General features: G+C 36.3%; 1 protein-coding gene across 1 annotated transcript in view; it reads left to right on the top strand.

The window, feature by feature from the left end:
- Nucleotides 1–4,092: 4,092 nt before the first annotated feature.
- LOC6582959 (frizzled) overlaps nucleotides 4,093–12,431 on the top strand; it is a 119,762-nt gene continuing 111,423 nt past the window's right edge. The window contains exon 1 of the mRNA XM_002008604.4: nucleotides 4,093–5,246. Coding sequence (XP_002008640.2) covers nucleotides 4,557–5,246 — 690 coding nt within the window. The 5' untranslated portion in view covers nucleotides 4,093–4,556. The remainder of the gene's footprint in view (nucleotides 5,247–12,431) is intronic.

Raw genomic sequence — 12,431 nt, 5'->3', positions numbered from 1 at the left:
TAAAATTTAAATATAATAATTTTTATTAATTAATAAAATAAAATTCACTTTAAATTTAATACATTTAAATTTCTAAATTCTATTTGCATGTACAAATAATAGGAACTAGTTTAAAATCGAAAATAGTCCAGTATGCTTCAAAACCTTACTAAAAAATATATTTTGATCTAAGTATGCTTAAAATAAATTCAGAGAATCCTTAAGGATTTACTGAAATAAAAGTAATAAGAACTAGTTCAATATGAACTCAAGCGTCATGACTGCTTACCAAATATCTCATAATTAAATGCTCGTGTGGAGAGTATGAAATAAAAATAATGAAAACTAATTATTGTCAAATCTAGTTCCATATAAATAACTAGTTCCACATCAATTTAAAACTGATTCCAAATTTAAACCCTCCACAGAAATGTTGTATAATTTCAGAGAGAACAAAATCAAGTTTAGCAAATATCATTTTGCCATTCCAAGTTCTTGATAACTTTATGGTTCATGGCTCACGTTCTGCTACTTTTGCAGAGTATTCGAGTGGGACTACCCCTATTGCTTGTTTATTTTTTTGCTGTGCCATCCTGTTTGCAGGACATTCCGCTTGCCAGGACACTTGTAACGAGCCTAGTTTGATGGACATTGCAGCGCTTTACGTTGATTGATGGACCAGGCCAATGCAATGCAAACAGGGCGAGCAGCCTAGCCCTATGAACGAATTTGCTGTAACCCATAATGCTCTCTCTCTCTCTCTCTCTCTCTTTCTTCAGGGTAAAAGTTGTTGGTCATTTTTCAAAAATTTAATTGAGCTTTTGGCCTTTGGCTGTTTTAAGTAAATAATGCATTATTTATGTAAGTCGACCAAACTTTGGTTTATTTTGTATTGGGCGAGGGGTGGGGGTTAGGGCCAGGCTAGCGGCTGCTAAGGGTGAGGGCGAGAGAGCTCAGCGCAAATAGCAACAAATGAGCTGTAAAAATGGCGCTGGCAAATGCAGACAAAACGTAAACTTTTAATCAAGAAATTCGCCCGAGGGCTTACAACAACAACAACAGCAACATCTCAACTACCCCCAACCAGCACTACAAGCAGTTAGCCCCTGGGCGAGAGCGAGAGAGGGCGAGTGAGCTCTTACATCTAATTAGTTTGTTATGACTGCGGCTGAGGCTGACGCTGTGGCTAAGGTTTTCCAAAGTTGACATTTCGCATCGAGCTGCAAAGGGGGAGGGGGGCTGAGGGTTGGTGGAGCAGTTACAAAAAGTTTCGACTGCCACATGACTTTTTCAGAGGGTTGTAGAACTGGTCAACTAATGTGACCAAAGAAGGCGAATTCGAAGATGTTTTTTGAGTGGGGTGGATGGTCGGCTAAGAAATGGATTTGCTTTTGAGTTGGCTTTCGCTTTGGGGGTCAGACAAATGTAAATACTTGCAGTTAGCTGCGTAGCCAAAGCCCTTTTGACTTGGGACCCAAGTCCCTTTTGCATTAGCCCAGCTAAACCACGCACATATGAGTTGCTTTAGCTAAACCCTTTCTAATTTGGACGCCATGTTTGGTAGCTTGTTTATCTTCCCCTGCTTACGGGGCCCAACAAAAATGCTCGCCAAAAGTTATGTGGATTGATTTTCGTATTATGTAGCTACAAATGAGGTTGTGTTTCCTTCTTGCTACCGGTTCGAGTGTAGCTTATAACGGCTTATTTATGTAGCTAAAAACAGGTTGAACGTTAAGGGTTAACAATAGACGAGCAGAGAGCTAAGAAGAGCGTTCGAAGCATATGAAAGAAATAGACAATTGCGATTTTTTTTTATAGAGCTGAAATTAATTTTTGGTAACATATTAAAAATGAAATATTAATACATGTATAAAAATTTAATATAATGTGCAATAAAATATATAAAATATTAAAAAAAAAAATAGACATAAATTGAAATAAATAATTAAATATAAAAAGAAGTATTTTAAGCTGAAAATAAAATATTAAAATATATAATAAAATTTATAAATGATTTTGTAATAAAAATAAAATAAATATTTTAATACTATTCATATTATACAAAAAATTAATTTTCTAAAAATATAAAAATTTAGAAAACCGTGTATTTTATTAATAATTTAAAAAAAAAATAATAATAATAGAAGATTTTGGTATCTTAAAAAAAAAAAAAAAAAAAAAATCAAAAAAAAAAGACAATAGATTAATCATGCTCACGCATCCACTTAAGATGTGTATCATAATTAGAAAGATCTTCCCTATTGTCATGTAAACATTTCCGAAGGTGTAAGTAGAACTATTAAATATCACATAATAATACCCCTCATTATGACCACTTATTTACTTCAACAAGAGAAAAATATTCAATTTAACTTTCGCTATCTGCTATCAAATCTTTACTCTTCATATGCTCTACAGTTTGAAGGCAATTTCAATTTAATTACATAAAATGACATGCGAAACAAATACTAAAAGACACACGGAGAACACAACAACAAACACTTTCTAACATTGTCAGTGTGTGAGCGACAGAGAAAGAGAGAGACAGGCAGCGAGAGAGTGAGGAGCAGCAGCTGAGCGGCGGCGTCAAAGTTCGTTCACTTGTAAACATAAAACGAGCGCCAACGGAAAGCAACAAAAACAATAGCAAAGCAAAGTCAAAAGGCAAAGGCAGCAGTAGCGGCAATAGCGGCAGCAGCAGCAGCAGCGCCGTCGACGTCGCTGAGCAACAACAATGAAAAGTCTTTTTATGCTGCCTCAACTTTGGCGCTTTTTATTAAACAAGCCGACGATGGCGACGCAGACAAGAGAAGCCACAGCGGCTCAGAAGGAACAACGCCGGCTAAACCGGTAACACTTGTTTACAGCCCACACGAGAGCGAAAGAGAGGCAGAGAGAGAAAGAGAGCGTAGAAGGGACATATTGTGTGAGAGAGCTGACAGAGGAAAACAAGCAGAAAAGATGCCTATACGTGTGTATTGTGTGTGTGTGTGTGTGTGTGTGAGTCAAAATATGTTAAACTTTGAGCGAATGCATTCTGAGCTGCGATCGGGCCGCGCAGCGTGCTGCAGGTGACAAATCCAAAGACAAAGACAAAGCTTCCTCTAATGTCATCATTATTGTCAATATAAACAGTTCATTGGCTGTCCCCCTTCCACTTGGCAGGCAGAAATTCCTTAGATATGCGAAGTTTGTTTGAGTTGGTTTTTGTGAGCAATTGTTGCCATGCTAAGCGCAGATTAAGCGCAAGTTAATGACTTAATTAAGTTCAAGTGTAGTGCAAAAGAAAGTCTCGAACAAAAACTGAATGAGCTGAATGAAATGAGGGGGGAATTGAGAAATAGCAATAGACAGAGATGGATATAAATTGTCGCATTAGTCGTGCAAATATGCGAGCCGAACAATTACGGAAATACATTCAGTCCAGAGTTCACTGCGCCCAACATGTTGATTTGTTTGTGTTATTTTGCCTTTGCAATGAAAGTAAATGCAAAGAGAAATAACGGCAGCGGCTGAGCAAATATTAACTGTAAATGATTAAGATTGATGCTCTATGCTAATGAATATAGCAGTTGTACGAACTCTATATTCGTGGCTAATTTTTATTATCTTTATTAAATTTGTGTTTTTAATTAATTTGATAACCGCCGGCTCTTAACCATTTGTTGATACTTAACTCAATCAACAGGAGCTCAAGCTGCTGCCGCCGCAGCTGCTGTCGCTGTCGCTGTTCGCGCCGCAACATCATCCAAAACAAAAACGTTTAACAGCCCTGTTTTAGTTGGCGCGCTCTCTCTCTCTTTCTCTCTCATTATCTTACGCTCTCCCCAACTGCATTGAGCGCCAAATTCAAGGTCGCTCCAAGCAACATACATTGCTGAATACAGAGAGAGAGAGAAAGAGAGAGCGGGAGAACACATATTCAGCAAGCTGAGCATAAGCCATGCAAACAAGTGACGACACGACGGCTGCTGTAACAGCGCTGCTGTTGCATGTTCGGCTCAGCGATGCTCTCGCTCGTGCTCACGCTCGCCCACCAAACACCACCACCAAAACCATCAAAGACCTGCTGCTCTCTCCCACACTCTGGCACCATGGAACGGCGCTCCATGCAATGGTTAGTTTGTCAGCGTCTGCGTTGCCGCTCGGTTGTGCTCTCGGTTGAATATCTCGTTTTGATGTAATCCCTAACGTTGTTTCGCGCGTTTTACGTAAACTTCTGCTGCCTGCATACGGTACTTTTGTGCGGCAAAAACAAAAACGCCGAAATATTAAGTGTTGTGGTAATAAAATAAAAATAAAAAAGAATAAATGCAATTGAAATTGAAAATAAAATAGAAATTGAGATGAAATAAGCCTTTGTGTTATGCCAAGTCTAAATAGCGGTTATTTGTTTGAGTGCGTGATTGAAATAAAATAAGTAAATATTTACCGCTAATCCAGCTACGGTGTCTGTGTGTGCGCGTGTGTTTTGTCAAAATGAGTGAGTTTTAAGAATTCAGCAAAGCGAAGATTTACTCAAAGCAAAAGAAAATCGCAGGCAAATTCACAAATTTCAAATTTTGCTGCCAATAGAAATGAGTGCAAATCGAAAAATGCTGCCGCCGCTGCTGCTGTTGCTGGTGTCGCTGTCGCTGCCGGCGCTGCTGCAAGCTGTGCAGCGTTACGATCAAACGCCTTTGGATGCCAGCGCATATTATCGCTCCGACCTGGCCGGCAGCAGCTCCTTGGACGGCTTTCCGCATCACAATCGCTGCGAGCCGATCACAATTTCCATATGCAAGAATATACCCTACAACATGACGATAATGCCGAATCTGATCGGCCACACCAAGCAGGAGGAGGCGGGCCTGGAGGTGCATCAGTTTGCGCCGCTCGTCAAGATCGGCTGCAGCGCCGATCTGCAGCTGTTCCTCTGCTCGCTATACGTGCCCGTCTGCACCATATTGGAGCGTCCAATTCCGCCTTGTCGCTCGCTCTGCGAATCGGCGCGCGTTTGTGAGAATCTCATGAAAACCTACAATTTCAATTGGCCCGAGAATCTGGAATGCTCCAAGTTTCCCGTGCATGGCGGCGAGGATCTATGTGTGGCCGAGAATACCACCTCCTCCGCCTCCACGCCCGCCCCCACGCGCAGTGCACCCAAAGTGACGACGCGCAAGCACCAGATCAGCGTCGATAGCCCCCATCGAAATATCGGATTTGTGTGCCCCGTCCAGCTGAAGACGCCGCTCGGCATGGGCTACGAACTGAAAGTGGGCGGAAAGGTAAGAATATTTCATTGATAATAATCTAGACAATCTAGAAAGTGAAAAGGTATTATAAGTAAAATGAAAAAATGATTTAAGGAATATGTAGAATAGAGGCATAATTAGAAACAATATATGAAGTGATCTATATAACTCGAAAAATTATGATATAGCAGCTAAATTAAATGAAAATCAGACAATGAGTTGAGGAAAAGAGCGAATTATATAGAAATAATGCTAATAAAGTGATCTTAGTATAAAAACGATCTAAGGGAATTGCATATCATAAGAAAACTAACTTCAGCAAGAATATAGTGTATATGGAAAATAAATCACAATACAGAATGAAAAACATAAATATATTGCAGAAATATATAGAATTAGTTTATATTAAAAATATTTAATATAATAATATATAGAACATTATATTTCAATGCTAGGATGACTTTTATAGAAATAATTATTTATTTTTTAATTTTCAGTGTTAAAAGAATTTTTAAAATTAGTTCCATAAATGTTGTCAAAGTAGTGTCCGCAAAACTCTGAAGAAGTCTAGAAATTAAAGCTTAAATTTCCTATTTCAATAAAAACAATTTCATTTTTTTTTTCTATGACAACTTTAAATTAATAAATATAAATAAACTATTAAATAATAAATAAAATAACAAATATTGATATAGAATAACAAAATATATAATAATTATTGCTAGCGAAAAATGATTAATTTCCTCTAGAACTATTTTATGGAATTTTTTTTCATGTATTACTGATCCTCATAGATAGGTAGATTATTGTGCTTGCTATATTTCGACATCATGTTTTTTCAGAGCTTCATCTGATAGTTCTAGCTTATCGATTTTTGATTTACGAAACGTTTTTACTGATCTTTATCTGCTATTCTATGGAATTTCAGCCATAACAGTTCTCCGTTTTTGTTGACTAACTGCCGCAATATTTTTGCTTTATTTTCCCTTTCACACCATATCTAAGGACATTGTATGCCGTTATATTCGTCGTATTCCTTAACCTTGCATTTGGGTCAAATGTTTTTTATGTCTTCATTTGAACCCAATTCGCTCAGCTCCTTTACCCAAAAAACAAAAAAGGAGACGAAGAAGAAGTAAAACATAAGGAGCGCTGCATATCCTGTTGCGTAGTGGAATTAGTTTCAACCACCATGTCGGAGCCACGGGGCGTCCTTCAAGTGACTCGAGTCGCCCTGTGTCTGGCTGTGCCTACCTGCCTGACTGAGCAGGTAAAACTCACTAAGCTCATAGAAGGAAGAAACTCCTCTTCCCTTCTCTCTCACTCTATCTCTCCCACTATTTTCTTTTTTGCCTTTTGCGTTGTCTTCTTCGTGCTGTGTATTTGGGAAAAACCAGTTTTCCCATTTTTCTCAATGCAATGCAATTTGTAATGCCTGCTTATGGCTCATGATTCCAATAGCCGAAAATTGTGGTAACGCTTAATAAATCTCACGCCCTCACCCCCTCGCCCATTCCCTCTCCCCCTCCCTCAACACTCGGCCCCCTGCCTGCTTCGCCTTTGATAATATGCATTTCAGCGCATTTTCACGTTGTATAATTAATTTTCTTGGCTCCTCCATCATCAGCTTCATTATGATTATCGTCATCATTATCGGCCGCATCATCAGCTTCGTCATTGTCTTGCTTTGCCTTCTCAACTGTTTACCTCTTTTTCTTTCTCTACCCCTCCTCCTCCTGGCCTGCGTCTCCTTTCACATCATTCGCTGTTTGTTTTTATGAGTAATGATCAAATGCCTTTAATATTATTGTTGTTATTATTCTTGTGCTCTGCATACCCTCTGTGCTCAGGGTATTATGCAATATGTGCTGGCGAATGTAACGCTTCTAATTCCTAGAATAGATCGATCATGATTATTGCTGGATATTTCTTCTTATCAGCGAACATAATGATATCTTAGTAATTTTATCTTGAAAATTAAGCTCATAAAAAAAACGTGATATGGCAAAGTTCTACTAAACAATAATTGGCTTTTGCTGTCAATCATCATTTTATTTTTATGAAAGTGTAATAAAAGTTTTTATTGTTTTTTTTTTTTTTTTTTAAGATTAGAATATGAAAAAATTAATACAGAATAAATGATTTTCAATTCGTTTTCAGTTCAAATCAACGTTCTACATTTTTTTTCTTTTCATTAATAATGATAGGAACTTTCGGTGTTTTTTAGTATGGGATGCAAATTATTATGTTAATTAATTTATTTGCCTAAGTTTTGTATATATTTTTTAAATTTATATATAAATATAAAAATATTTATTTTTGCAGACCTCACTAAATCTCTTTACTTTTGTTATTTCTTATAATTATTTTTTTTACAAAGATACGAGTTCTTGATAAAATTTTAATGATGCGATACAAATAATTTTTCTTATTTATTTATTAATTTTTTTTTTTTAATATTTAATATTACAGATTTTAATAAATCTTTTTGGCCATTTTATTTTTGTTATTTTTCCTATACGTATATTTAAGCATTTTCTCCATCTCAATTTAGAGCATTTACTTTGCGGCTAACTGAAGAGTTTAGCTGTTCAGCTGTTTTGGTTGTTTTTTTTATTATTCTTGTCGTTGTTGTTGTTGTTATTGTTGTAGCTGATGTTCTTTTTGCCTCCATCCATTCGATTTCTATTTTTAATATAAAATATATATGTATATCTTTCAATTGCTCTCATTGCTTGTTTGCTCAAGCTCAAGTGTTTTTCGAGTGTGTGTGTGTGTGTGTAAGGCTGGCTGTGTGTCCTTTTGCCTGGGCTCAGCCCCTTCCTTGTTTGCCGTGTGTAAAGCGCATTAAATACTTTGAGGCAGGATAATTCACACTTTTGCCGTGCTGCGAGTATCTGACGGATACATATCCATCTATGTAGCTGTTAGATACGCTGTGTTTGCTTTTGTTCGTCTCTTTTTGCCTTTCGTTCTCTATATTGTCTGAGCTTGTTTCTGTATGTCTGTTTGTGAATTTCTCATCATTCGTCTGCAATTCCATGTCTTAAATACCTTTTTTCTTTTCACACAGAGTGAGGGAGAGAGAGAAAGAGAGCTGCGTGCGAAATATCGCAGCTTGTTGAGTTCCGCACTTGAGATTGAGACCGAAAAAAAAGGGAAAGAAAGAGATTCGGGCTTATTTTCTGTTGTGTAGGCAATTAGTTTGTTGTGTAAACGATATTGAAGGTAGTTGATATGCCCTAGACTTGAGATTGAAAGTAAACTCATAAATAATTAATTTGCGAGATTAAATTTGTAGTTTTTAAATGCTTTCCGCTAATGAAAATGATTAGGTTGAATATTGTAAAATTGACATTATTATTGTTAGAGCTTTACTTAATTTTTGCTTTATCATATTAAAACTTTTCATATAAAAATATATTTTATCATTATAATATATATATTATATACATATATTAAAAATGATTAAATTTGTGTGTATAAAATGAAATTTTAGTACTAAAGTTATATTTCTTGATTCTGTTTAACAAACTTATATACTAATTATATTTTATTTAGAAATAAATAGTTATACATACATATAATATAAATATATACAATACAAAATAATGCAATACAAATAAACATTATATGCAATATGTATAACAGTTGGTTGATATAAGGAATTCAAATTAAATAAACACGAACCTTTACGTGTATAGAATTTAATAAAATTAAATGTTTCTATATGCATAAACGATCAACCTTAAAATTCCACAGTGAAATAATTCGTTTTTAAGGGTAAATTGAATTTTAAAAATTTGGTCCAAAAAATAAAGAAATAATTTGATATAGTACATATATTAAAAATTAAAAGCAAAATATTCTTCAAATTTATTTATATGAATATATTTTATATTAATATATTTTTACAATATTTTATTTACGAATGCCTCTATTCATAACCTTTTTCATCTCATTTAAAGTTTCAGCCTACTTCTATGCTCTCGTTCAAAATGCATTTCGCCCAATTGTTCTTAGTTTTTTTTTTCTGCTCGCTCACTCGCATTCCAGCCACTTCATTGATTGGTTTAACAATCGAACAGCGATTCGTAATCCAAAACCTTAACAGCTATGCGAGCGCATTTTCAGAATTGTTGCGCTCGAACCACAAAAACCAAAAAACACAATTCCATGGCGCTGGGGGGAAAAGCGCAATGCTCCCATTATTTGACGCTAAAAGAAGTACCGCTATTTCGTTTGTTCTATGAGCAACAGGGAATATTCCATATGCAGCGCTAGAGGGAATACCCCAACTCTGCCATGGATTATGGCCTCTATGCGTAAACGCGCTAGAGGGAACACCCTTTATTAACTGCTTTCATCTCTGGCAACTCGTCCAACTGTTTCAGTCAACAGCCTGTCCGTCCGGCGACGACAGCTTGACCACAGCAAAGGGGCGGGGCAGGGGCTGCGGCTTTAAAATGACCTGGAATAAAATTTACACAGTGACAGCGAAGCTGCTCAATATGTGCGGCAGCTGCGGCAGCAACGCTCCATCCCCTCCCCCTTCCCCTCTGTAGCAACCTAATGTCAATAGCAATAACAAACTGAAATCCGGCCAAAAATAAATTAATCAAAGAGCGCGAAAGGACAACGCCAACGCCCAATTCGGGGAATATGCGAAAACTCTTCGGGTCATTGAGAGAGAGAGAGAGAGTGAGTAAGGGAGAGGGAGCGCGGGGAAGCATGGGTAAAATCGTAAACCCATTAAAAGGCTCATTTGAAAACGCTTTTGACGCATTTTAGCCAGACGAGACGAGACGCCGGATAATTCATTGGGCCGCAGGATAATCCATTGACCGAATGCCATTAAGCATTCTGCTGTGGATCCCCTTTTTAATTGATGAATGGCTGGCAAAAGCAGTCGAAGCGCAGCCAAGCGAATCTGTAATTGATTGTGTCCTGTTTTCTGGTACATTTCAACTGCTCCCTAATCTCCAAGGATACCCACAAACCCTTTTATATGACTATATATATGTGTGTGTGACATTAAACTCTTTTGTTGCGAACGCTGCTCCGCTGCCTTAGCATAATAAACATATGTCGAGTATCCTTCTACAAGGATCAGAAGCATTTGCAGCACAAACCCAAACTAATTTAATAGAAAAGCCTCTTCAGACACACACACACATACACAGACACACATCGCTGTTCCTATTCGCCGTTTTCAGTTTGAGTAATTTGATTTTATAATTTGAGAAGTGCCTAAAGTCGAGCTTTGGTAAATGTTAATTTATCTAAAAGGATTTAGCAAAGGGTCTTAGTCGCTTTATTTATAGGGTATCTACGTTTAATGATGGCTGTTAAGGCGCCAAGCTGGCAGCGCACTGCCTATTTCAAATCTGGCTCAGACAGATTTATAATTGGCTAAGAAATTGCAGAAATTGGTTTATCCAAGCCTTTTAGCAGCTGTCACAGCTGTCAATTAAGTTTTTTATTTTTTATTGTTGAAGGGATTTAATTGTAGGCATACATATATGTATCTATGCGAGAGCTTCAATTGATGAAACTAGAATAGGAATAAAATTGAAGTCTATTTCCTATTTTTCTTATGTGCACTAAGTTTGGCAAATTTTAAATTGCTGAATATATATATATATATATATACTTGAGTTCAATTTTATTATAATTCCTTGCACAAAGATGATTTATGATATGGTGATATATATAAAAAAATTCTATTAAGATTAATCGAAGCTATTTATAACTGCAATCAAGTTGGGCCAAAGTAGTTATTAAGGCAGCTCATGTCTGCTATGAAGCATGCCTGACAAGCTCAGCTTTTATTCGAGCATAAATAATTGCCACATTATTCTATGCTTAGTTTTATTAAACAAAAACAAAAAGAACAATCTTTAATTTTATTTTTATTGTTTTTTTTTTAATTTTATTTTTTTTTTTCAAGTTTAACAAGAAATTATCCTTTTCTATAAACTATTTTTCCAAAGTATCTAAAATAAACTATATTAATTATATTACATTTTAGTTGTTGTTGTTCTGCTCTATAAACTCTTCTTTTATTGTCAAACTTTACATATAAATATAGCACACATATTAACAATCGCCTTAGCTTCTTTCAGTTCACTCTCTAATTTATAAACAGTTTGCTATTATTTGTTATTATAATCCCCACAGTTAACTGTCCTTCAAGTTATCATACCAGCAGACCAGCTTACATGGCTTTCGTCTCTCCTTACCACCTAACTCCACCCGCATTCATCTTTATCAGCTTTTGGTGAGCTTTTCCGTTAAGCCACAGAAAAATCGCCTCTCTAATCATTTAGTGGACAAAGCTCTGCAGACAGTCAGCGACGAGGTCGAAAATCCACTTGCTGCTGGCCTCAACAGATAAATGCCAATACGATATATATATACATAAATATATATATATATCTATATATAAAGAATATCTGTGTTTGCCCTTCGTTTGCAATCAGTGTAATTTATTTTTGCCGAATGTCCTTTAGCTCCTGCGGCATTAAAACTATAATCCACTTAATATTTTCCGCTCGAATTGATCAATTTATAACCAATAAATGCGGAGCTGCTGATGACTATTTATTTGCCATTGTTGTTGTTGTTGTTATTGTTCCTTTCATTTCGCACACGAGCAGAAACAATAATAACAACAACAACAACAACAATTTCAACTCAATTAATTTGCAGAAGACCCAACAAAGGAAAGAAAAACAAACGCAAAAATAAGTAAAGAAGCTTCCGGCTACTTAAGCACACATACGCTCTCCTCTCTCTCTTTCGCTCTCTCTCTCTCTGTCTCTCTGTCACTCTCTAGTATTCATGTGTATGTGTCCTTGCATTAAATCCCTGTAAATCTATAAAAATTACATCGAAGACTCGATGGCAAACAATTTGCTTTTATTTTATATTTTCGCTTTTGGCTTTTTGTTTTTGTTTTTGTATTTTCGCCTCGCCTTTGACTCGCTGCACAGGGCGATAACAGAGAACCGTTCAAACGGTAACAGTGTCAAACTAAGTGGCAATGTCAACAACAAAGTACCGTTGCATTTTCTCCATTTTGTCATCATCCACTTTCCTTTGTCCCGGTGGCAGCAGCAAGGCTCTGAAAGTGAAACTGTAAACAACTTTTGTAACATTACTTCAAAATAACAAAAAACTTTAAGTAGATAAATTGTGTTTGTTCTTGAATTTGTG

This window comes from Drosophila mojavensis, unplaced genomic scaffold (genome assembly GCF_018153725.1).
Source record: "Drosophila mojavensis isolate 15081-1352.22 unplaced genomic scaffold, ASM1815372v1 contig_74, whole genome shotgun sequence".
Classification (NCBI taxonomy): domain Eukaryota; kingdom Metazoa; phylum Arthropoda; class Insecta; order Diptera; family Drosophilidae; genus Drosophila; species Drosophila mojavensis.
This window is presented reverse-complemented; position numbering and strand designations above follow the sequence as displayed.